General features: G+C 39.5%; 1 protein-coding gene across 4 annotated transcripts; it reads left to right on the top strand.

Moving 5' to 3' along the window:
* Positions 1–27,726, top strand: gabra5 (gamma-aminobutyric acid type A receptor subunit alpha5). 4 transcript variants are annotated; one of them, XM_038716649.1, is made up of 10 exons: positions 1–542; positions 1,723–1,807; positions 2,037–2,161; positions 3,363–3,430; positions 3,888–4,108; positions 8,430–8,512; positions 16,077–16,220; positions 19,805–19,957; positions 21,712–21,923; positions 24,212–27,726. In XM_038716649.1, exons 2-10 carry the CDS (start codon positions 1,725–1,727, stop codon positions 24,500–24,502), a joined length of 1,380 nt encoding a protein of 459 aa, XP_038572577.1. In that variant the 5' UTR covers positions 1–542; positions 1,723–1,724; the 3' UTR covers positions 24,503–27,726. The 4 variants fall into 4 exon arrangements, with proteins under 4 accessions (XP_038572577.1, XP_038572579.1, XP_038572578.1 ...); XM_038716651.1 differs by lacking the exon at positions 1–542 and adding an exon at positions 579–737; XM_038716650.1 differs by lacking the exon at positions 1–542 and adding an exon at positions 579–800.
* The last annotated feature ends 119 nt before the right edge of the window (positions 27,727–27,845 follow it).

The raw sequence follows: 27,845 nt of genomic DNA, 5'->3' as shown, positions 1-27,845 counted from the left end.
CTTTCTCTGCCATGGCACCCCCTCCCCTATCTGCCTCCCCATCTCTTTACAGCATCTCTCCTCCACACACCGGCCATATATCCTGCTGCTTTTCTGCCCGCACTGCATGCTCGTCAATTTAATTCGCACCAAAGTCTATTTGCATTGTACTTTGCCTTTGGATACGGTATTGGATTTTTTTATTTTTTTTTTATTTTTACAAAGCTTGCTGTGTGCTTGTAGCTCCTCAGAGACCAAACTAAAGGATGGTCAGTCAGCAGAAGTGTTGGGAAGCCTTTATTTTCTCGATGCCAACCGTTTAATCGCTCCGGGGCGAAATAAACCTCGCTGACTGTGAAATTAGTCCACATCTTTTTTTTTCTCCTTCTTCTTTTTCTTCTTCTTCTTCTTCTTCTTCTTCTTCTCCGTCTCCAATATGCAATTATTGTGCGCGGATGAAGGTGGCGGTCTTCGGAATTGATGCCAAATACTGACCAGAGGAATCTGCGTGTGTGAGATATCTACAGAGCTGGGAGAAGTTTGACTGCGCATCGTCTTGTGTGGTAAGCTTTGGCAACTGCGGCTCAGCGGCTGTGCAGCAGAGCGTTGTTATAGGCCAGCGTACAGTAGGAGATGTAGTAGGACGTGTGGGCATCATCGGAGGAGAACAGGCTACAGTAGTGCGGTGCTGCTCCTGGAGAGGACCTGCACCGGGAGACTGTAGACTTAGAGAGCCGCGGACGCTGGTGATGAAAGGGGTATCCACACTTCGTGTTCTACTGAAGGGAAATTGGACGGCGTGTAGGGGCGTGAGTGCACGAGTGAGTCGTGAATGAGGGGGGATGCGGTGCAGGCTGCGTACAGTCAGCAATACTGAGGGGGCTTTTACTGCATGCGAAGAGTCCAGCTGCGGTGCACAAAGGATTGCGGGATTAGTAGCAGTTGTGCTTGTGGAGATGTGGATATAGCCTATATCTACAGTAAACAGGGAGAGTCGTTTCACACCAATAGCTTTGACTGGTTTTAGCTTTACCCAGTGGTGGGAAATAAAGCACAGATCAGCCTCTGTCCTGTCAGAAGTCATCAACTTCTACTGAACGTGAATTAGTGAAATTGAGTCTCTTGCAGGAAGATGGGTGGACGAGGAAGGGGGGTCCGGCAAAGAAAGGACACGCTGTTTGCAAGTCCAAAGATGTAAGAAGGAGGAACTTTGCGTTATAGTTAAAAACAACAACAACAACAACAAAAACAATCAGGCATCAGCTAACATCTGCAGCTCCTGACCTGCAGTATTGTCCTGTGGTGTTTAGAAAAGCACCATATGTACACATGTGGGTGCATGGACATTGCTGCATTTGGGTATTACAATACTGTCAGCACATTTGTAGTAGTGAAGACATTTGTGCCCCTGATAAAGATGTACTAATCACTTTACACCCAAATGCATGCATGAGGGTAAAATAATACTTGCTGCCAGGTAATACCTGAAAACCAAGGCTGCTGGCATTAGGCTGCAACACTGCACCTTTTTATAATTAGTGATGTGTTGTTTGATATTTAGGTTATTATTTAATTTCCACAGTGAACCTGCTAGAACAAGGGGGAGTATACAATAAATTATTCTAAAATTGAATGATATTAATTCTGCTTCAATTTGACATAAAGAGAAACAGTAAGTCATCAATGCAGGTGAAAAACACAGTTGTTGTAGTTTTAAACAGGTGAGCTTGTCTCATGTTTCAGGAATGGGCGATGGAATGTGCTACAGCTCTGCAATGAGACGTCTGTGGGTCTGTGTCTTGCTTGCGAGCATCACCTGCCGTCTGAGGTAAGGAACTAACTCCTGCAACTTTGCAGGACAACATAAAGGCGCAGTGTGAATAATTCTTATTAGATATCGATTGCTAGTATTTGCTTGAGTGATTGAAATTTAAGCTTTAAATGACTTTTTGTTTTGAAGGCAAGCTAGATTATCTTAGTTTATGTTACATCTTAGTTAGTCTTTTCCTAATTTGTGTCCCACTAAAGTCATGCTGTGAAAATGCTCTCATATCCAGCCTCTCCCAGGATGTAACTGGAACTCCCAAAGAGGCTGAATTAAATGACAATATTACCATCTTCACACGCATCCTGGACGGACTGCTGGATGGTTATGACAACAGACTCCGCCCTGGACTAGGAGGTAGGCCCACTGGATACACAAACCTCAACACCTCTGCCAATTTTGCTGATTAAATCAGTCACACATATGCTAGGTGAGATCTGATTATGTCATTATGACAATGTCTTGGGGGGTCTCTCATTTCAAACAACAACTAATACAGTAAGCTCTTCGGGTGTAGATGAAAGAAAAATGTGTTCTTCGGGCTCTGTTTCGGTAGCTCTGTGTGAAAGATTACAGCCCTTCAGTCCACACAGAGAACAATGCTCCGCACTGCAACATCTGTCTTCTGCGTGTTCCAGACACGGATAATGAGTCTGTATTCATGAAGTCTTTGACAAAGAGATTATCTGGTCTCCATGAAGTATGAATTGATGCCACAGTGAACACAAGCTAAATCTGGTGGTTTGACCTTGAGAAAGCCATTATTCCTGTCATTAAACAGCAGCTCCATTGTTCTCAGTAGAAGCAGGCCAGAGTAGGCGGCGGTGAAAAAGTTCTAATGAGAAAGGAAAAATAAAAAGACACCAAATCTGGTCGACACAATAAGTGAAAGAAATTGGTTCTCTTCTGCTGCTCTGTGATTTTAGTATTGCAGTGTTTTATGAAACAGTAAATCTCTTTTAAATCCAAGAGGATCTCCTTCAAAAGATGGTCCTTAGTTGTAGCCTATGTTTGATTTTCTCAAAAGGCAAGGAATGCCACAGTGTATTTTTTGATATTACCACTAGGAGTCGCCAAACTCAGAACCTTTCAAAACTTACATACAGGGGCTTTGAAATTAAAATTTAAGGATGACAAACATCCAGCATATTGACTTTGGTGTGCAGCTTAATCTCACTGAAAATGTTGTAAATTAGAGTTTATTCTGGCTTTCTGTAACTGCTTGTCCAGAAGTGATTGTTTCTTTTGGATTAGGGATTTTTTGTGACCCATCTGTAGAATGCTTATTCTGCCCATTCAGATTGTACAAGTATTAAAATCTGAGGTTGGAAGTTGCATTGTGTTCAACATGGCAGACTTCAGATTGACACAGTTTACAAAAACAGCCTCTTAACTAAAACATCTATCTATTTGATTCATGCTGCAAATACAGTAGATGCTGCAACATCCTATACTAAATTCAGGGTTAGGGACTTTGGTTTATTTTTCTCCTTTAATTTCAGTAATGTCACAGAATAATAATGCATGCACTAATAAAACTTTCTATCTATTCTCACAGAAAAGGTGACAGAGATCAAAACCAACATCTTTGTCACAAGCTTTGGTCCAGTCTCTGACACTGAAATGGTAAGAAGCTCCTTTTATTAACTAGATTTTCTGTTACAGACCATTATGTAAGATTTAAAATCAGTCAACTACAATACAGTTATGTTAAAGAAGGCTGATTGTCTGATACACTACACTTTTTAAAACATGAACTTTACATATTGCAACTTTAAATAACATCAACACTCAATGCAATTGTACCTAATTTACTTGCTGATATTTCATAATATACCATTAACAAAAAAGATCAGCTTTAAATACCATCTGTAGTGTCTAACATTTGGAAGGTGCAGTTATTAGTTGTATACTATGTGTTAAGATCCTTCTTTTCTCCTTAAATGAGACTCCATGTGTACTATCAGCTGTCTTTTACCTTTTGTGACATTACTCCCCATATACATGCACAGTGTTTATTGGACTAATCAATTAATGTGTCTTTTAATTTTAACTTGTGTTAATTGTGTTATTTTTCCTGCAGGAATACACTATTGACGTGTTCTTCCGTCAAAGCTGGAAAGACGAAAGACTTTGCTTTAAAGGCCCGATGGAGATGCTTCCCTTGAATAATCTCCTGGCCAGCAACATCTGGACTCCGGACACCTTCTTCCTCAATGGGAAGAAATCCATCGCACATAATATGACCACACCTAACAAGCTACTGCGGCTGAAAGATGACGGGACTCTGCTCTACACCATGAGGTAAGCTCTCCCACGGTTGACCTTTAACCCTGCTTTGGACTAGAGTAGGCTGAACATTTCTTTTCCAATCAATCTTACAACTAAAACATTAAATCATATGAGCTGACAAGTTTGGTTTAGTAATGTTGTGTTATCCAGTTAGAACCTCGGCCTGTAGTACTTATTTGGTAATAGCTTTTAAGACCCCTGCTGCTCTAATACAGCCCACACACTCATACAACGTGTCTCAGTGGTGCATTGATGCGTCATTATGTTGTCCTCATACTGTATAGTGGAGGTGAGAGGAACTCGAAGTGTGTGCCTTGACCCAGTGTTCCTGACACAGGGTGTTTCACTCCTCCTCCTCCTCCTCACGCAATGATCCTCCACCAGTAGCTACTGTATGTCACCACATCGCAGATACCTTTACTTTGACAGGAGGAAAACAGCCTGGTATATTGTATTGTAGCCATGAGTTAAATGATGTGTAATCACATGAGCTGCTATAGTAAACTGCGAAGTACATCTTGGTTGAATTTTCTGTTACCTAAAAGTCACTTAAGCTTTGACTGGTAATATGTAAGCACACTAATCCATTCATTATTTGTACTTAGAATGGTGTATGGTGCTTTTTAGGAGCAGTACATTACAGTCCACACTGTAGAAAGAAATGTTATATCCTAGATACATGAAACATCTCATTTACATCCACTTTCTTTACAGCGTCATAATCTTATCAGGACAATGAATCCACCAAATCAAATAATAACAGAGGAAGTTGGAGGAAATGGACGTGGGTGCATGTCAAAAATGACTATTGATCCACTGACTTTAAATTGCTATAAATCTACGGTACATTTTCTAACAGTACAAGCCATTAAAAATGGGTCCATGATGGCCCATTAATGTGTTGTGTTCTAGGAACAAGGTTATTAGAGAAACATTTTATGCATGCGTTACTCTCCCACAATTAGTTCTCACTGAGGAAAGACAGAGTTTCGACCCAGGCAGTGCATGCCTTACAGTCCAATATATTACAGAGAAACTAGTAATACACAATAGGTGACAATAACAAAAAAGACATAGCTATGTGGAATAAGAACGATGGCAGCAATTTAGCTTTTCTGTTTCAGTTGGTTATTCATCTATTAGTCTACACAGTCCTTATTGGTCATTGTGATTTATTAAGGAGACAGCACCCCATATATTTGACTTCACTCATTAAAGCCATTTAGCGTTGTCCATTACTGTAAAGTCCCTTTGTGGCTATTAGTCATGCTCAGAAAATTGTCAGAGCTATACAAATGTAGACTAACCTGGAGGACCTGGGTCTCATCTTGTAGTTCTACATTTTGAGAATGACTTTATTTTAGTTCAACTAAATATTCTAAATAATTATATTCTTAACATATATAACAAAAATATTAATTTTAATATTTTAACACACATTGAAACTACTGACAACTCTACACAAGACGATACTGTGGTCTGTGTTGTCACTGAAAGTTATCTGCCAATTATTTTATTATTGATAAATCATGCAATCTTTTTCTCTATAAAATGTCAGAAAATATGAAAAAATGTAGGTGATTGTGTCACTCAGAGCTTACAGCAAGTCCTCACAAGTGACATCCTGGAACCAGAGAATCTTTTTGTCTGTAAAATGAATAAAGCAATTAGCGATTATCTATAAACCTTCTGCCGATCGATTAATCAAATACTGTCTTTGATACTTTCTAATTGAGACATGCATCTTATTATTGAATAGGAAATTAAGATACATCACAGAGGGACACTTTATTTGCAGTACACGAACACACACAGTGCAATCTCAATTCCTCATTTAAGCTTTGCATAGTAGTCCACTAGGGAGTGATGTAGGACATAACATAGACCTACTAAATAAACCAGTGAGCAAAGGCTGATTATTACACAGTAAAATATTGTGCAGTTAATTCCAGACTCAGTATTTCTATTCTTCTTTGTCAGTACTCATGTATTGAGGCAAGTGTATGTTGATGTGGGGTATATTTTCAGCAAAACAGCTGAGACAGCAAATGGCCTTTAACATACTGAAATCTCTGTTCAAATCAAATCTTAATTGTGCCTTGTATTAGTACAATATAGCATAAGATAATGGATACACAAGTAAAGTATACCACACTCCAAACATATTCCTCTACTAAGTCCTGCATTCAAAATGACTCAAGTAAACATACATTAGTATTATTAGTTAGTATTAGTATTAGTAAAATATAAAGTATCAAAAGTCTATGTTTCACTCACACACTGCTGGGTAGCTGAACCCCTTACCATGAAGTGTTCCCCTTTAGTTGTCTTATTCCACATTGTACAAGCTTGGCCAAACTCTTTGTTTAAGCTATATGTTCTGTACTCGGTTCACACCAAGTACAATACAGTTTTTATTGATCACTTTGATACTATTATCGCAAGTAATGTGGAAAACATTTCACAACTCTTAGTACAAAACTCCAAACTCATCACATTTGTAACACCGCCAGTCTTTCATTCAAACCACACAGCCATCAGCCATTGATTCAAAATATAGGTTTCTGTTGAAATGTCATGAGAACATAGGGTTTAATCACCGAAACACAACATAAGGATATCTTTTCAGTTTAGTCATTTTAACTATCAGTGAATCCAATAACAAAAAATGCAAGATACATGTTTTTTAATCACCTTAGAAGTGCTGAAAGAAGTATGTTACAGTATACTGTAAAAGACTGATTACACATATAATACACTTACATTTCCCAACATTTACAGAATCTACCATTTCCATAAGATCTATCCAATATGTGATCAAGAAGTCATCCTCTACAATTAAGAAGAAAGAAACAAACTTACTGTATTTTACTCTATTGCAACATTTAGGTTTATCTAATCAAATGTAACTCGAGCCTGTCCTCTCTGACGGGGGCCTTGCCCACCTTTCTGAGCGTGTCCGCAAGCTCTCTGATCCATTCCACTGTCTTGCTGTCTATTCTGCTCCATGTTGAAAGGAATTGCTAATGTTCACACCACCTTTTACAGTATGTTACCACCACGTGAAATTAGCAATGTTAAAATAGATGATAATCATGAAGCGTTTTTTACAGTATTGTAGTGTACATACTGTAATCATTGCAGTGGTCCTTTGTGGCTCTGTTTGTTACGTAGAGCACTAAGCGACTTGCACTAAGCTTGTGGGTTTGAATCCTGCTGAGGTCACATATGGTGAAAATCTCACGCCTTAGGGTGGTGATTCTGAAGTTTTGACGTTGAATATAGCAGGCAAATGAAACAACAATACATATATGTTTTTTAAGCAAATGTTTCATTAATGATCAATTAGGAACAATGAGCGTAGTGATAGTAAAAGGTATTTTATCAATAGAGAAGAAAATCTTAACAAACATTCTGCATGTACTTTGTATGAACAGAATATATTTCAATGCGAAACATGTCTTTCTACATGGTTTTATTGTACTATATTATACTTATTGTTTATAGTCAATGTCAGATGTACAAAATGTCCTTTTTGATGATCTGTTGTGTTTTTTGTACTTCGAGTGGTGAAATATTACCACATACTTGTGTGATTAGTACCATAGCGACGGACAAAAAACGTACTAGAACCCAAGAATCCATATCTCCATTTCTTTAAATAGAAATATTCTAGATTTCTTGTGCATCATTTTGTTCAAATTTCCATAAAATTCAGCCTGACATATTTTGTCTGGTGGCCTCAGAGGGTGTTCTTCTGGATAGACTCCATGATGATGTCAGCAGCAGGAATGGCCAGCAGAGTGCAGCATTAGATAGGCTGTGTGCTTCACTATCTGCTGTGTGGAAAGGTGGCGTTCATACATCATACACAGCAGATGAGCTCATGTGTTTCATGTTTTGTTTTTCAATAAAGCTTCATTTGTGTTCTATTGCAATTCCACACATGTGGCAGCCTCACTTCACGAAATAATCCCCAATTGCTTTCTCAAATATTTCTGAAGCTCATTTTGTTCAGTTGCATCATCCTTTCCTGGCTAGGTATCATCATGGGTCCCTCTGGTGGCTCAGTAGTTTATTGCTCTGTGCTGGGAAAATTACATTTTACTCGGCTGTTAACTATTTAAGACACACTAATGAAGACAGAGTATGAGTTTCATTGGTTAATGGCTTTATACAAAATGAAGCACAACCCAAATTAAACAAATTCTTCATAATAAGAAGATGTGTTGATTTGTGAAAATGGTGATCGTGATGGTGGTGATGATAATGATGTCTCATCTCACGTAGTTAATTTGCTTTCTGACTTTGGATTCATGACTTCTTCTTTCAGACTGACTATATCAGCAGAATGCCCCATGCAACTGGAGGATTTTCCAATGGACGCCCATGCTTGTCCCCTTAAATTTGGAAGCTGTGAGTAAACACGCCCGTAAGCAAATGCACACAGTGAGTAACAGCATTAAAGCTGAGGTAGGCAATTTATTTCAGAAGCATTTTTTGTTATGTGTGTTGAAATTCCCTTTTTACATCCAGACAGCAATCAATAAATCAAATGCTCTGACACAAAATGAAAAAAATCCGGTATCTGTGGCTGCCGCAGGACTGTAATAACCCCATCAATCATTTCAGATTGGATGGCTGACCTGCCTGTCTACCTACCTGCCTACCTGCATGCACTCTGCTCGTGCATTTGTTGCGCATGAAAATGTGTTTTGTGGGAGTGGCTATGGAGGGAGGCCTGAAAGGAGGTTTATTTTTATTTTATTTGGTTGGATGCTTTCAAAATCTAGCTGTCTCTTGCTAGTTCTCAAATGTTGCCTATAGCAGCTTTTAATAATGCAGGAAAAGGTACAGCGTGAATTTTTCATATCATATCAGCACCCTATGTAAAATCTCATCAAGTCAAGTTCATTTTATTTATATAGTTACATCACAAATTACAATTTGCCATAAGGGGTTTTACAATGTGTACAGCACACAGTACCCTCTGTCCTTAGATACTTGATTCGAAAACTCCCCAAAAAACCCCATTAACAGGTAAAAAAAATGAAAAAAATCTCAGGAAGAGCAACAGAGGGGAGATCCCTCTCCCAGGACGGACAGGCATGCAATAGATGTCGTGTGTACAGAATAGATTCACAACAGAAAAACATTGTATATACAATTAAGATGAGGTCAGTAGTGAGAAAACAGTTATGTAGTTTTGACACAGCATCGGTTTCAGTGTCTTTATCCATGCAGGGAATATAGGGACAGATGTACCTGGGTGTATTTGACAGCCCGTGTCCCTCAGTTACAAAGCTATTGTTGTGGCAGTGCCGGAGATATACATTTACACAATGACACACGGCTCCTGATTAAGCCATTAATCAACATGTCAGAGCTGTTCTCCTGCATCCTTCATTGCCTCAGCTACATTTAATGGGAGAAATTTGAAACACACATAGTGGAACAGCTAGAGGTGCACACACACAAACCCCAAACTTACATTTACCACTAAGGTAACCTTTAAAAATCCAATCCTACACATTGCACATGTACAGCTAAAACACACTTATGGCTTGTGTCCAGCCTTCCTCGTGACTTCTAAGCTAGTTAGGTTTCCTCACATAGTTCCACTGAACCAAAAATATCTGGAGAGCTCTGGTCATGTAAGCTTAAGATTAGCATTTGAGGTCTTCCCTGCCACTGACGTATGGAGGGTTATCTTTGGCCTCAGCACTCTCTGGGCTCAGAGGCAGAGCTGCAGGATGCTGCATGCTCTGTGTCATGACATTTAGCCACTTTTACACCTGCTCAGAGCAATCTAATTGAGACTACATTGGCTTGTCGACTTGATGCCAAGCTATCTGATGTTGATTAATTTATCAGGGAGACCAGAGAGTCAAATTCAACTGCTGGAAAGAAAGAAAGAATGATGCCAAGTTTAATTATAAATATAAATAAATTGCCTACCTGGTGTCCAGCAGATTCAGTTTAACTGAGATTACAGGTACTGAGATACTGACATTCACTTAAATTCAATAGAACATTTATTTAAACCTGCTAGGGCAATGTATGTATGTATGAAGCTAAGGACTAAGAATTGGTGTATCGATTAAAGCAAAATGTTGTAAAGTTCAATGGAAATAGACTTCACGAATAAAACATGATGGAAATCATAGCTGGAAAGTCCCATTAATTCACATTTTCTTTGCAGATTATCTGAAAATTTTGTCACATTGTCACACTGTGTGTGAGTGTTATCATTAACGACAGATGTGAGATAACAAGTGGCACAGAATCCACAAAAAACATTAGGATAACTTAAGAATAAGAGGTACATTGTTGACCATAAAATGAGTTAAAAAACCTAACGGCACAGTACAAATACATCCCATGTGAGGTAGTAAAAGTTACCATGGTGCAGTATATCCTGTTTTCTCCGACTCCATTAACCCTAGCTAATCCTTTGACCTAATGGACAGCACTCACCCATGAGCTCAAGGCTTTCAAAACTACAGTAGACCTGTCCTTTGCCTTTGTGTTAATCACCTCTCATGGACTGAGCTCTACTATCGTCAGTCTCGTTCTCTGCCTCATGATTCTTTTACTAACTCAAAACACTCAGTATATAGTTATATCTTTGGCACAATTTAAAGGAAGTGTAAAATGGATATAAAGTGTTTGAAAGACTTAAATACACTAAAATGACATGAAAAATGCTGCTATTACCTGTATTGGTGTGTAGCCGACCGCATTGAGTGTTATAGCTAAGTCCGAGTAAAGGTTTTTTGCATTAGTTTTATTAGTTTTAGCTTATCCTAGCATAACAACTGGAATTAGGGGGAAACAAACAACTTGTCTGGCTTTGTCCAAAGTTTAAAAACTCTGCTTAAGAGCACTTCTAAACTTATAACATGTTATATCTTGTTTGTGTAGTCCATACAGACACAGAAATGTAAAAACGACATGATTTTTTTTATATTTCCTGGTCTGGCAGCTGTTCCCACCTGCTTCATGTCTTTATGCTAAGCTAAGCTAACCAGAAATACTACCTGTAGACAAATCAGTGTGCGGTAGTTTGCTTTTGATTTTTCATAGCCTCGTCCTCCTATCTACCAGCGCCTGATTGTTGTTGCTGTGCACGGGGAATTTCCTGTTGTATAGAATATATATGAAAATATCAGAATGGTATCGACCTTCTCATTTAAATCTTTATCAAAAAGCAAATAGGTAGAAAATGAAAACAATGTTACAGTAAACACACTGACAATACAGCAGAGGTCTAAAAAATGGCAGCAGAAGAACCAAACAGCAGCACACAGTGAGAGGAGAACAAGACATAAAGGAGTGAGTTGGTAAACTATTATACACCAAACCACATTGTTCATTTGTTTGCTTGTCATCTTAACTGCTCTCTTCTTGAAATTTAAAACTGGTTCTGTACCTCTTATATTTGTAGGACTTGTAAGCCTTTCTGTGGCAGTTCTCACCTTAGTTATGTTCAGGCCATATCATAGTAAAATGCAAGTTTTGTTGTTGTTGCAGTCTGTCTAATTCATAGCTGAAATAATAACTTGCATGTCACAAATAAATAGGAGGAGGAGCACCTGTGAATGACCTGAAATGCAAATAGAAAGCAAAATATGAAAAAAAGTTCACAAGACCAACTTTCCACTAACAGAATCATTTTGACCCACTTGATCTTTCTATCTTTCTTAATAAAAACCACTTAGTGTATACTGTAGGTTTATATGACAACAGTTATGGTGTGACGTGAACATCGCTTCAGGATGACTTGCAACAATCAATATGCTACCTATGCTCTTCTATGTCCTATGTCCACTAAACTTCTGTGTATCAGAAATATGGTATTCAACCACAGCTGTTATGGTCTGGGAGGTGTGACTTAACATTATAGGAACACCATTACTGATCACAGCATTATGTAGTGTCCTCCTGTGTTTCTGTAACTATGATGCTGTTATTTGTCGATGATTATGAATTTTTGTTGGTCAATTTATGAAATCCTAATTTAAAGAAGAATGGATGTTTAATACTTAATACTCAGAGCTGGAAGATATGGATGGACAGTATGGAAGTGGATTATGCTGTAGGAGTGGTTAAAAAAGTTTCTGTGGACATTGATAGTAAAACCAGTCATACAATTTTTATTCTATTATTATGGAGATGAATTGACGCTGACTACAGCCTCCTTTCTCCGCAAAAGCAAACTCTTTAAAGCCAAAGAAAATTGATTATTGATTGAAAATTGATTATTAAACTTTTCCTCTGGTGGTTTACTGAATGAAAGCACTACTGGTCACTGTCTAAATAAAACCAGACTGAATGATGACCTGCTTGAATTCAGAACATACAGAAGTTCAGACTATAGAATGTAAACTTTACTTCATCATTGTGTTTTATTTATTCTCACTAGTATTTTACATTGATTTAATTACAATCCTGTGTCCTGTGCGTTCATTGTATTATGTAGTAAGCACAAATGTCAGAAATTAGTGCATTATACATCAGGCATGTCAGTATGCATACAGTATGTGACACATTAACATTCTGATAAGAAACGAGGGAGTATCAGTCTTAAGGACTCAGCCTGGAAACTTGCCGAGGTTCATACTCTGTCTTAAAACCACAGTCAGGTGCATATGTGATCATTGAAACAGGTTTTGCTTGATGGAATCATTCCTCCTGTCCATACTGACACTTAAGAGATCCCATTCTAATACTCTTTCAATATAAATGATGGGGGTTAGGGTTAGAAAATCCACAGTCCCTTTAATACGTATATACGAATTCCAAAGTTTATTGTACATAATATGAGGCTTCAGCAGTCTCTTAATAACAAGGGAACATCTTCTATATAGTTTGTCTTTTTAGTACAAAATTCCTTCTTTGTGTTACTAGCCCTTCACCACAGCTCAGCACAGAAACACTGTCCAGGGGGAAAAAGAGGGAATTTTATATACAACTGTTTATAGGACAGGCTGTATCCCTAAAAGATGCCTACTTGATTCCATTAACTCAGGCTGCTGAAGCCTCACTTGAACTTCAGATAAAATTCTGAATACATGTTTGTAGGGAATGTGGACTGTGGATTTTGGATCCATCTCTTCAAATTAGAGGCATGTCAGGAAGGGATCCTTTAATGGCCAGTAAGGAGAGGAGGAGTCAGCCTGGTTTTAATGTTCATGTGAGTATTGTTTAAAGAAAAAACTGAAACTGTCCTTTAAGTGTTTTTTTGAGAAATTAGAAAGCTAACTACTGGTGACTGACCGTGCTGCCATACATGGAAAAACCCAAATCCTTGTTTGGCTTCACGATCAGCAATCTGTTCTGCTAGCCTGGCTCCGTCCAGAGGTAAGAAAACCCACCTACCAACACTGATAAAGCTTCCTCAGTAACATGTTACATCTCATTTGTTAAATCTCTATAAAAATCAAAATGTCAAACGACAATTTGCGGTTTTGCGGGAATAATGTGCTGGACTATTTCTTGGCCTGAAGCTGTGATTTCCTGGAATCCTGTCGTCACTGTGAGGGTGCCAGGCAACCAATAGCAAGCTAAAAAAGGCATAATGAATGTCATTCAACCTGATGATAAATATGAGGTTGCCGTTGCCTACAAGATAATACTCCACTATGACATAATGACAAACTATGTAAAACCAACTGCCAGACGTTTGGCAGATAATAACAAATTCAACAGCTCATGTAATGCAGTTCTACAAAGACTTGTTTCAGACAATGTGTGTCTTTGAGACGATAATCCACAGACTGATTGACTGGGGTCAGTCTAAATTGCTGTCTTCTAACGCCGCAGTTGCTGGATTAGTGCAATACTGTTAGATTGGACACTGCAGTGCAGTGCGATTCAGACAGAGAGAGAGAGAGAGAGACACACACACACACACACACACACAGATTTAGTGCATCTACAGTACATATGCGGTTTGTACTACAGTACAGTAGGAGCAAGAAAAGGCTGTTTTTGCATTTTGCAGGGCTTGCTTGTTTTCAAAATGAACTTGCGTGAATGAAAGACGTGTGTGTATTCAGAGTGTGTTTGAAATGACTCAGCATATGAAAGAGGCAAAAGGCTTGCTATCAGCTGTGCTTCACGACAGCAAAGAAGCGACTGAAATACTAATTCCAAAGCTAAAAGGTCAAACCCCGTGAGCGAACCTAGAATAATTTGAGGCAATCTCTCAAACTGTGCCAACATTCACACAGAACATCATAGTAACCATTAGTAACATCTGCGCATTGTGATTCGCTCACACTGATTACATCGGATCCAAACACAAGCTCTTAACAGTGACAGTTAATCTCTGTGTAATGAAACAAAGTGGGTGAACGGTCAAGTGTTGTATCACAGTCACTCCACAGTTCTTCGCTAGTATCAACTTACAATCCAAGGAATAGAGTGACACCAACAACAGCAACACATACATTGGCAGTGAAGATCCATGTCCTGCTACTACTGAAGAATATTTGATCAGAACATCCTGCAAGGTAGATAACACTAGTTTCTGCCCTTCTTCAGTATATACTTCTGTTGACACCAGTGAAGAACACTCATTAAAGGATAAGGCTGTTGTCAGTTCCACTTTTACTGTAGCTTTTTGTCAACAAATCCCATGAAAAGACCAAAACCAACAGTTCATCCTACTAACTAATACTGTCTGTGTATCTTATTCCTGCCACAGAACTACACAAAACACACAGAAAAGCCCTATTGCCTCATTACTTCTTTGTGATCATCATTGGCAGTGTAGTTTGTTGAGAAACAATGCTGGGGTTTTGGTACATCTGATCTCAGTATCAGCTCATGCCCGGGGAAAGCGGCATCTTGTTTACACTTCTTCTAGTTTGACGAGCCGAGAGTAATAAAGTGAGTGATGTTAGTGGCTTGTCAAATTCCAGAGGACAACTGGATGGCAAAATAACTGAACTATGTGAGTTTATCTGCTTAGCTGTGAGCCCATGTTAGGATTTCTATAATATCAAAGTTCACAGGGGGAGCCTAATATGACAGAGTACCTGAACCTGAAAACCAACATGACTTAAAAAAAACAAAAAACAACAAAACGTAACTCTTACATAATTGTATTCACATAACATGTCATTTATCAAACTCATCTTTGCTTGAGAGGAAGTAACAACATAAGCTCACAGAGAACATGGAAATAATAGAAAGCAAAACATGCACCTTTCCGGGCTGATGAGGAATGACCCCTGTTTTTCAGTTTCAGCCTCTGTTCAGTCTTTGAAATCAGGAAATTATAATGTGATTTTGTTTCGAGCCACCACATAGCGTTCAGTTGGCAGAAGCCTTTATCCAAAGTGACTATGAGGTTTACCCTACACATATAAGGTGCAATGAGGAGTCAGTATCTGCTCAAGGCAACTTAAACATGAGCTACCGCCCCCCGTATATCTGTATATCTTGGATTAGGAATAATTAAAGACTGTGATTACACTTGTCACTATTAATGTCCATATTTCATTGTACATGACACTTGATGTACAATTCCGTGATCTACTGATCATATGAGCTGCACTGGATCTGAATCTTACAAAACAGATCGGCTAGATGTGCAACGTTATCACCCTGGAAGAATGAAACTCATGATGGCATTTTACTCTTACTTAGCTAATCCTGAAGTTTTCAACAGTGGGGCACAGACGAACGCTCTGGGAACAGCAAAGTATCTGGAATTTAGTTTTCGAATATTTCCCATAGGTCAAGAATGAATCTAAACACACTGAACATCTCTGCTAGTAGTTTATGTGAGACGTGTCATTTCTGTGCAGCATGCATTGCTCAAATATGTCAGAAAATAATGATCAACTGCTCATATATGACAAGATAAAGCATCAAATCCTCACATTTTAGATGCTGGAACCAATTACTCTGTTGAATTTGATAATTGTAATGCCTTTGCATTGTGCATCTATCTGTCTTGTTGTCATAGATGCGTATCCGGTCTCAGAGGTGGTCTACACGTGGACTCAGGGAGCAGCCAAGTCAGTGGTGGTGGCAGAGGAAGGCTCTCGGCTCAATCAGTATCATCTCATTGGTCAGACTGCGGGGACAGAGGACATCAACACCAGCCGAGGTACAGTGAAGCGAGAGAAACTGCCACCTGACGCCGAACGACGAGGCCTTGGCTTGAAGATAACCTATTCTGTCATACACGCGACCATCTACACCTTCGCTAGAGTTCATGTGGCTTCGTCCCTCCGTTATCTTAAATCACTCAGTTATTTCCTCCCTCACAACACCAGTCATACAGTAGCTTCAGGGAGGAGCAGTTGAGCCCCCGCTACAACCCCATTATTCAGCCCTTTGTTATTACAGTTTGTGCCATCCAAAGATGTTGTTAGAAGTAAATGTTCAAATCAAGCTGGATAGAGACAATAACTGAATCACAGGGATTTTCAGAATGCCTCCCACACATTGCCAGCTGTCTCTGGGGTTGCCAAACAGGGGGGTGGTGGGTTGGTGGTGGTTGTGATGGTGGGGGCAACAAAAAAAAAAACACTTATCCATGGTCTGAGCCATTGGGTCTGTAGGGTTAATCCGTATGCAGGCCCATCAGTTGTGCTTTTAACAAGTGACATCACAGATCAGGGATTGGCTGCTGCGGTGGAGACAAGTGGAGGGGGGCGAGCGGCAGCTGCTTAATTCTGTTATGTAAAGAAGTATGATAATAGATTTCTGCAGTTTGTTGCTGGTGACTTTATTACAAGGGGGGGCGTTCCTGTAGCTGTAATGTATACACAGATAGTTGCTTCATCCTGTGGCTGCCAGGGAAAGATGCTGTTAACACTGGATAATGTACAAGAAATAAACACTTGCTATTATGTTTGCCACACAGCGCTTGTCATGCAACAGTGCTGCCGGTAAAAGGCCCAAATTAACATCTAGGTTGCTAAGTTTCTCTGTGTTTTTTAACTCTGTCGCTACCCGGCGCTGCAGTCAGCATGGCCTTAATTAACACTGCTAATCTGAGGTGCAAACCCTCTTTAGCATGCCAGGAATAGCTCAGCAAAGGGCTCACACTGGGTGCAGGTGACCTTTGACCTTTGACAGGTTAAGCCGCAGGGGATGAAAATAGACACAGGAAATTAACTGATGAAAGGAAAATCTGGAATTTCATTACACACACCAGTGCTTTGAGATCAAAATAGAAAGCAGCAAAGCTCAACAGATGGTTTTGATCTGTACTCACCAGTTGACCAACATAGCTGCGTTGTTCTCCGCTATGAATGGCAGTTCCCCACAGACACTCCATAAACCAAACAGTAAAATCCACCACAACCGCATTTTCACGCCTCGGAGATTTCCATCCACTTCCAAGCCCAGCAGGCGGTCAGATCAGAGTGGGGTTCGCCAAGTCGTGCCACCACAGAGCAGGGAGGCTGGAATGTAGTCCTCGGTGCAAAGGCAACACAGGTGCTCTTTTCATTAAGGACATGATTCTTGCCGCCGCATTGCACAGACCATCCAAACTTTCCTCCAGCCCTTCTCAACCCCCCTCTGCATCAGTCATCTGTGCACCTGCCTGTAATCACCACTGATCCAGGTCTGTTTTAGTGTTCGAGCTCAGGCAGGCGAGGATGTATGTCCCCAATCAAGAGTAGCCTGGCCTGACAGAATGGGATGGACTGTGTCTGTTACACACACACACACACACACACACACACACACACACACACACACACACATAGAAAGAGGGAGAGAGAGAGGGACAGAGGGAGAGCGAGAGAGATATACAGGATGCAGATTGTGACAAGGGATTAGTGAGACAGAAAAATCCGATTTTGCCAGGAGAAAGCATCAGTCATCTGTGGATTTTCTATAGTTTATCAGACTCTGTGGCTCGACAGGATTTTTGAGGGGGGAAAAATCCTTCAAATACAATCTTCATTTGATTAACAGGATGTGATGATTTCCCAACCAACCTGTTTTTCAATAACTTAGCTCACACTTTCATATTCAGAGGAGTAGTCTGGCCTGGAGGGTTGTTGGGTAAAGTTTCCTTGTTTAGCCCTTAATCACAGCCTCCAACACCTCCAACACCAACACCCTTAATCACACAACACCCAGTGATGTAAGGAAATGAAAAAAACACATCAACAGAAAAACATAATAAAAAAGGAACGACTTTTAAAAGAGGGGGAAATCCCCCTCCCGAACAGGTCAGAGATAAAAGAAATGATCATACAAGAACGCAAACATCAAATAGGCTAACTTTATCAGAATCATCATCATGGATATTATACAGTGTAGAAGACACGTGTAGGGACATCAGCACTCTCAGTCACCATGAACAGCTGCCATCAGTGTTCCACTGTGGTAACTAAACAAACGTTACGTGATACTTGGGGTGGGGTGGTGATGGCACAATGGATAAGATGCCTACCTTTGGTGTGAGAGACCCAGGTTCAGTCCCCCACTGTGACCAATCCACCATTGTGTCCCTGAGCAAGACACTTAACCCCTAGTTGCTCCAGAGGCGTGCAACCTCTGACATGTATAGCAATTGTAAGTCGCTTTGGATGAAAGCGTCAGATAAATGTAAATGCTGGCACGTGTGGCATTGCGCACTGTTTTGTTAATGGGCCAGTGACTAGTGTAAAGCACACAGGTAGAGTTACAGTGACCACATGGCTGAATTTTGTTGGCAGAGAATAGAGAGTTTGCCACATCGACAGATAGAAACGCTGGGTAATTTTTAGTGTCCATTCAGTTCAATAGTTGAAAATAATTTTCGTTTGCAAACCATAGGACCGGTTCTTTGTTTTCTTGCATTGTTTTATTCCAAAGAGACTATCTATTTTATTGAATTCCATGTCTTGAGTACTATGTAAGCATACAGTGTAAGTTATTGCCTTTGGTAAACAAAAGGATTTAGATTTAGATTTAGATTTAGCGGAGAAAATCTGCTTAAATTCCAAGATATGGATGCAAATAGTTGATTCGTATGTTGTACTAGTAGTAGTAGCTCATCTTTTATTCTTCTGGTGGATTGTCACTTAAAGAATGAGCGCTGTAGTTTTTTGCAAACATTACTCAAACAGGTGTAAATAATGCATTTATTGGGGAGTATTTTATGCAGAAGACTGTTATACATTTGGTTTACAGCAGCAGGATGGTGAACCAATTTTTCCAAAATGTAAACAAATATAAAATGGATCTCACGTTGTGGCCCACAGTCTAACTCACTGTATTCATGGCAGTATTATACTTCCTGTTTCTTGTAAAAGTTGGTCTGTTCACACAAGTGGAGACTTTTAATGTGGCATTTTCCAAAAGACTTGATGTTTAAGCTCATACTCATTAGCCGGCATTAAATCAGGTAGCGCCATCGCCCAAGTTTATTAGCTGCAAAGTCAAGTCACTTGCAGCACATGAAGGAGTCAGCAACAAATCCGAAACAATTCTATATTAAATCATATTCGGACAGCGGCCCTTTTTTTAATTTCCTATTTTTGACTCAAGCTTAAAATTGAAGTACAAAAAACATGTCTGTTATAATTATTTTTTGTTGGATTCCCAATTGAATATGAAAAGAACAAATTATACACAGATTCAATACTATCTAAGTCAAATCCCGTTTCTTGAGCATGCTAACTTTTTCCCTATTCAGAGTAAGGATTACATTTTCCTACACTTTTGTTCTGCTGTTTACTACAGGTCAATACACCGTGATGATGGCTCACTTTTACCTGAAGAGGAAGATCGGCTACTTTGTCATCCAGACCTACATGCCTTGCTTCATGACTGTAATCCTGTCACAGGTTTCATTTTGGCTCAACAGGGAGTCTGTGCCAGCACGTACTGTCTTTGGTGAGTTTGGGAACATAACATTAGAAATTACCCAGTGATTTTACACTGTACTGTTACAGCAAGATGACTGGGTCTATGTACCGTTGGAACATGCAGGTGCTGGTCATATAATTAGAATATCATCAAAAAGTTGATTTATTTCAGTAATTCCATTCAAAAAGTGAAACTTGTATAATGTATACATTCATTCCACACAGACTGATATATTTCAAGTGTTCATTCCTTTTAATATCTCTAATCAGCTAATTAACTCAAAACACCTGCAAAGGCCTTTAAATGGTCTCTCAGTCTAGTTCTGTAGGCTACACAATCATGGGGAAGACTGCTGACTTGACAGCTGTCCAAAAGACGACCATTGACACCTTGCACAAGGAGGGAAAGACACAAAAGGTCATTGCTAAAGAATCTGGCTGTTCACAGAGCTCTGTGTCCAAGCACATTAATAGAGAGGCGAAGGGAAGGAAAAGATGTGGTAGAAAAAAGTTTACAAGCAATAGGGATAACCGCACCCTGGAGAGGATTGTGAAACAAAACCCATTCAAAAATGTGGGGGAGATTCACAAAGAGTGGACTGCAGCTGGAGTCAGTGCTTCAAGAACCACCATGCACAGACGTATGCAAGACAAGGATTTCAGCTGTCGCATTCCTTGTGTCAAGACACTCTTGAACAAGACACAGCGTCAGAAGCGTCTCGCCTGGGCTAAAGACAAAAAGGACTGGACTGCTGCTGAGTGGTCCAAAGTTATATATTCTCTGATGAAAGTAAATCTTGCATTTCCTTTGGAAATCAAGGTCCCAGAGTCTGGAGGAAGAGAGGACAGGCACAGAATCCACGTTGCTTGAAGTCCAGTGTAAAGTTTCCACAGTCAGTGATGGTTTGGGTGCCATGTCATCTGCTGGTGTTGGTCCACTGTGTTTTCTGAGGTCCAAGGTCAACGCAGCCGTCTACCAGGAAGTTTTAGAGCACTTCATGCTTCCTGCTGCTGACGAACTTTATGGAGATGCAGATTTCATTTTCCAAAAGGACTTGGCACCTGCACACAGTGCCAAAGCTACCAGTACCTGGTGTAAGGACCATGGTGTCCCTGTTCTTAATTGTCCAGCAAACTCGCCTGACCTTAACCCTGTAGAAAATCTATGGGGTATTGTGAAGAGGAAGATGCGATACGCCAGACCCAACAATGCAGAAGAGCTGAAGGCCACTATCAGAGCAACCTGGGCTCTCATAACACCTGAGCAGTGCCACAGACTGATCGACTCCATGCCACGCAGCATTGCTGCAGTAATTCAGGCAAAAGGGGCCCCAACTAAGTATTGAGTGCTGTACATGCTCATACTTTTCATATTCATACTTTTCAGTTGGCCAACATTTCAAAAAATCCTTTTTTTCTATTGGTCTTAAGTAATATTCTAATTTTCGGAAATACTGATTTTCATTAGTTGTCAGTTATAATCATCACAATTAAATGAAATAAACATTTTAAATATATCAGTTTGTGTGTCATGAATGAATATAATAACACTTTTTGAATGGAATTACTGAAATAAATCAACTTTTTGATGATATTCTAATTATCTGACCAGCACCTGTACATGAATATGTCTTAAAAAAATGTAAAAGTTGAGTGAAATCAGGCATGCACAACCTGGTGTTGCTGCTGTGTGATCTGTCTGTAGTGCTCTGAAATGTGGCCCCCTAAAAACAGAATACTAAGTCTGGTTGGTAAAAGTGACCCAGTTTTCTCCACCACCAGGTGTGACCACAGTGCTCACCATGACCACTCTCAGCATCAGTGCTCGAAACTCGCTGCCTAAAGTGGCTTACGCTACTGCCATGGACTGGTTCATCGCAGTGTGCTACGCCTTTGTCTTCTCCGCCCTCATTGAGTTTGCCACAGTTAACTACTTCACCAAGAGGAGCTGGGCCTGGGATGGAAAAAAGGCAATGGAGGCCCAACAGCCCAAGGTGTGTAGACTGTCTGTGTACAGTACGTGTATGTCCCTGTTAATAACACACCTGTGGAGCCCCAAACCTATTCTGGGCACTGTAAAGCTGCTCTCCACAAGTTTACCAGTAGATTTGTGGGCTAATAAGGGATGTTCCAATTGTTCTGCCACCAAAATTAATCGGCTGAAAATAGCAAAACAAAAAGCACCTTCGGTGTTCGGCCTAATGAGTCAAAATACCGAACAATTTTTACCAAACAATTACGTTGACATATCGGCAGTGTGGAAGCATTTTAAAGTGACGCAAAAATTGCCTTTTGCAGACATTGTTCTGCTGAATTGTCTCCTAGCACATCCACTCCATCTGTGGCTGACGTCTTAGAAAAGGCAACAAAAGGTCTGACAAGCTTTGAGTGTTTCTGTCACTCGTTTTTGAGAAGGTCATTAAGCTAACCGCACCTAAATTTGGAGTGCACACATATTCAGGCCTTCATGGTAAATCCACTGAAACGGACCAGTGCGAGCTGACAGGCAGGTTAGCGACTTTATCCTGTCAGTTTCTCTCTTTACAAAGACAAGTCTTGCAGTACGAGAGTCCTACCTGAAGAGAGGCTGTGAAGTTTTCATGTTACATGATATGAGAACCATATACAACATTATTTATCAAATTGGGTCGGACTTGATGAATTTAGTGGGAAAATACACATGTGACAACTTCCGGTTTTCAAAATAAGGTGTCTATACAGGATGTAAATAAGATTAATTGGATTATATTCACAGAAAGTATAAAACATATTACATGTGTACATTAAAAGTAAATGGACACCTGTAATTTACTTTACCGGACCCTCTTGGCCCACCATAGTCTCTCCAAATCTTGGGAAACACTAAGTAAAAAGCACATTTTGACTATTTAAATAATGCAAAGGTAAAAAAGGCAAAATGAATGGAAAAAATGTGAATGTACTTGTTTGGTGTCCCCAACACATCTGTAAGTCTGTCTGTTTGTGTAAATGTTTTACTGTATTTTTCACCACAGTTCAGCAGAGGCATTTTATAGTATAAGCCTGTGGTTGATGGTGTCGTTCAGCTTGGTTGAGAATGCAGATTGTTGTGTTTCTATTTGGCCGTCTCAGTAATGTCCATTGGTTGGTAGGTAGGTTTGTAGATGGCAGGAATGCCTAACTCCACAACAAGCCAGAACGTCACACATTTGACATATTATGGCCTTATGAAGTTGATATAGTTAACATGTTAGAAAACAGCTGTTCATATAAACACCCAGCGGATAAACATTAGAATTAATTTGTGTTTCTGGCCATATGAGGAATGTAAGACTTCTTTTTTGGTCTTAAAACAACTGGGTTTATAGCTGCTAAATGCTTCACTACGTTCACTAGCTAGTTGCTAATTTTGTCTTTGTGACATTTGGTTCATCACCACATCACCACAAGGTGGATTATAGCAGTAAGAGGGAACCAGAACAATCAAGTTAAAGATGCTAGCCATGAAATCAAAACAATTATCTGAAAGATCTTGACACGTTCTGTAGGACTGAGAGGAACTAGTGCCGCTTTAAAAATGGCACAACTTGTGCACACAAATGGCCACAGAAAATAGAACATTTTTCTCCTGTTCCACTCCAGACCTTTGTAATGCAGACGCTGACATTTCTACAGCTTTAGCACAAGTTGTCCCAGGAGTGGAGGACATGCAACTAACTGCTCCAATATTGGTAATTTGCAGAACATATCGTAGAAAAAAAAACAATAAAACTATCAGATGATAACAGATAATGTTTACTAGGAAGTAACATTATTAGTTGACGTCAGAGCAGCTTAAAATTCTACTGTGGGTTCAGGCTATGTCAATAGCAGTTCAAAATTGACTCCACTTTCCCTTCCTTCTCTTCTCTACTCTATCCATTCTCTCTTCTCTTCTCTGTGTTACTTCCTTATATGGTAGAAGAGTGGTAGTGTGGATAGGATGAGGAGTGAAAACGTCACACTTGATAATTAAGTAGGAGATGAATTAGGCAAGAAGTAGTAGTTCAGAAAAGGGGGATCAATATATTCACAGTTCAGTGTGCCTTCAGTGTTGTGGCACAGTGCCAGTCCATTATTGCCCAAGGACATTGATCTCCACTCTCCACCTTCACTGGCCATCTTTCATTGTTCTCTTTGTGTTTCTGTGCATGTGTGCCCGTGTTGTTAACTACTATACCTGTTTTATTATGTTCGATGAATGTGCAGCACCTTTTTTTGTCAGAAGTGTACACTTAATCAGTACGTTTCTTTTTCCCCACAGAAGAAAGACCCTTTGGCTCTGTCTAAAAAGCCAAACAACACATGTTCAGCCGGAGTGAATTATACAACCAACCTCACAAAGGACTCCTCCATCTCTACCATTTCAAATAGCACGGCCGTTCAGCTCAAACCCTCTGAGACCAAGGCCCCAGACCCCAAAAAGACTTACAACAGTGTGAGCAAGATTGACAAGATGTCCAGGATAGTGTTCCCGGTGCTGTTTGGGACCTTCAACCTGGTGTACTGGGCCACCTATCTCAATAGGGAACCAGTGATCAAAGGAGTTCTGTAAGCTCTGCCTCCTGACAACCACTTCAGGATGTGATAACTGGAACGCACTCGAAATCAATGCCAAGCACTTAGTCCTTCTTTCATAGATGTGTTTTTTTAGGTCATTGGATAACATTGCATGTCTGTTGCTTCAGGAAAATGTTGCCATGTTTGCCTTGAGTTTGTATTTGTATGATATAGGACTTTTCCTTAAAGACAGTTCAATTTATCTCATTTTAGAACTCCAGTCATTGATTAGTTTCTGCCGAATTCTGATATTTAAGAATTTTTAGCATTTGGCATTTGTATTTCCTTGTTGAGTCTACAGTAGATGATGGTACAGCAAGGCCAAATGCTATGCAAAACAACATTTTTACTGTGTTATTACTCAAAAGCGGCTTTTACCTTTAAAACTCTTACTTTGTACAAATGGGCTGGAGGTCCAGGTATGGGAGGCTGGGCCCAGGCACATGGGACTTTGCTTCCTTGTTAAAAGCAGATGAATAGCCATGCTAAATGTGTTGCCTTCAGAGTGTGATTACTCATTATGAATGCACTGAAATCTCCTGCAGTTACTTTTTCAGAAGCCAATATTTCAACTTTCATTCAATAATTTTCTCTTTATTTTATGCTACTTTTCTCTCAACATTGAATGGCAAGTTTTTCATTAATGTAACTTTTTTGTTTATGTAGAGATTAAATGGGGACTGATTTTAAGCTAAAGTGATAGCGGCAGCTTTGTTTCCAGGTCACCATGTTGAGAATCCTGTATGTATGTACGTAGTTTATGAAACATGTATATATGCCCTGCTTTTAGAAAAGCACCACTAAGCCAATAAGGTTAGCTTCTATGTTATGCATATATAGCAACACAGTGTTACTCTAGTCTAGTGCTTCATTGACTGGATATTGAGAAATGAGCAGAATAGCTTGAGCTTGAGCAATTTTGACAGAATATACAGTACAGTGCTTTTTAAAAACATTTTGTTTTTTAGATCAGTTTGTTGTTTCTTTGATGATAACTTGCAAATATTCTTTATAAATATTTGGATGCTTTGTCATAATTTAGAGAAACTGCTGTAGTTAGGAGAAGGACCTGAGCTTATCAGGTTGTCAGGCTAATAAAGAGACAGAAAGTCACAATGACCAGGTTATTGCATTTTGACCATTGCCATTTTTAAATTATGATTTGTTATGCAAAAACATCGTATATTAATATAAAATAATACATTTTTGTCACTAAATGGCAGTGTTATCTTAATGGAATAGTATGACATTTTAGGAAATGAATTATTCGCTTTCTTGCCAAGCGTTAAATAAAAAGATTGATACCAATTTTATGTCTGTACAGTAAATGTAACGCTGTTGGTTAGCTTAGCTTAGCATAAAGACTCGAGGCAGGTAAATCCATGAAGGGAATACTGATTCTTTGCAAAGAGATAAATGAGAAGACGGATTCCATTCTCGTGTCTGTACATTTATTATGAAGCTAAAGCTAGAGGACAGTTAGCTTAGCTTAGCATAATGACTAGAAACAGGGGAATCAGCTGCTGTACCAAGCCAGCTACGTGTAAGTTAAAACGTAGCATTAATTTAAACATAGTGGAGGAGTCAAGCTATAACTTCATAAAAACTGTGTTGCACCACATAAGTTAGTTACAACAGAGAGTTAGTATTTAACTTAAAATGTATATCTCCCTTGAGCAGGTACTTGTTGTCAGTGTTATCATGAAATGGGTTAAAAAGATGGGAGAGAGGAATGATGGAAGAGCCAGAGGAAAATGTATTTGATATTTACATCAGGAGCCAATGTCCTGTGACAAACTACACAGGTTTACATTCAAGATGACATGATCGCATACTTTACTTCCATCACTAGTAAATAGTATTTTTTACCCAAATGGTGAAACGTCACCGTCTGCAACAATGTTTTGGTTGACTTTGTTAAATTATAGCATAAGTACAGTAGAGGAGGTGCAACTTAAGAAAGTGATCAAACTTAAGTTCAGCTGGTGCAACAGGTCCAGCACTAAGGATATCAGCCCGATATTGACAGTGCGCCGGCAGGCCTGAACAATTCGCTAGCTGAGCTAACATAGCACAGAGGGAGCTAAAAACAAAGAAATCAGCAGTTTTGAGGTATTTCACACTTGCAACGCCAACAAGTTCTACGGCTACTTGCAAGATCTGCAAAGCCAATGTTTCGAGGCATGGGGGTACCACTATAAAATATAACACAACCAACTTAATCAAGCACCCCCAGAAGCCTCATGCCAAAGGGCACGATTTTCAGTCTGTTCCTCACAGTGACGTACATCAGCATCAGCCAGTACCCAAAGCCTGGGTATTGGTATCAGTATCTGGACTGAAAAAGTCATATCGGAACTTGGAAGGTCAGGGTTAGTGTTATATGTTACTTAGTGGGCTTTAGGAAGATTCGATTTTTTAACCTTCAGACAGAGCCAGGCTAGCTGTTTGCCCCTGCTTGCTGTCTTTTTGCTAAGCCACGCTAAAGACTCTTGGCTCCAGCTTTATTTTTACCGTACAGGCATGAGAAAGGCATCACTCTTCTCATCTCACTCTCAGCAATATAGCTAATATGTCATGTTAAAGTGTTTTCAAAGTCACCTTAGGACCATATAAAGCTTTTACATGATTCTCGCTGCGAAGACTGCATGCACTGCACTCACTTCAGCAGAGTAAGTTTTGCAGTCTTCACAGTTCTCCCAGAAATGAACACTTACAATTTGAGCCTGTTGTCTGTTTGGGTAACAGGTTAATCTATGAATGTGATCTTCTCATGTGACTTTATGCCTTCTGCCACTATTTAATACATTTATGGAGCACACCAGTTGTATTGTATTATTACATTTAAGTGAATTTTAGGTACAGGCTGTTCTTTAAATGCAAATATCTGAAGCAATAAATTATGCTCATACAAATAACTACTTCTGTTTATGGTAATGTATGATTATTTGACTTTCCTTTTGTTGCAGTCCTTTTATCTTTTTGGCAATAGTCTTTTTCTATATATGACTAGACTCTGATTCATTATAGCTCAGCCCTTCCCTCTTTGGAAGCACAGTGCCCCCTGAACATGTTTAATGTATAACTTTATTATTATTATTTTTTTAATTGTCTTTTTTTGAGACCAGTTTTCAGGTGATCAATGTAAATGTCTGGGCCACTGCTCTCTTTCTTGATTGTTATGCATACCTGATTCCAAATAAAGCTTAACTGACTACATCTGTTTGCTGTTATTGGTCAAATTTTTTTGAAACTGAAACTGATCAGAGATTATACTTTTTCATTAGTTTTCTATCCTTTGAGATTCCAGATAATTAGAAAAATTCACAGTATGATTT

Source organism: Micropterus salmoides, unplaced genomic scaffold (assembly GCF_014851395.1).
Source record: "Micropterus salmoides isolate LMB-PRFRI ecotype aquatic unplaced genomic scaffold, ASM1485139v1 Ms_hic_scaffold_13, whole genome shotgun sequence".
Taxonomy (NCBI): Eukaryota; Metazoa; Chordata; class Actinopteri; order Centrarchiformes; family Centrarchidae; genus Micropterus; species Micropterus salmoides.
This window is presented reverse-complemented; position numbering and strand designations above follow the sequence as displayed.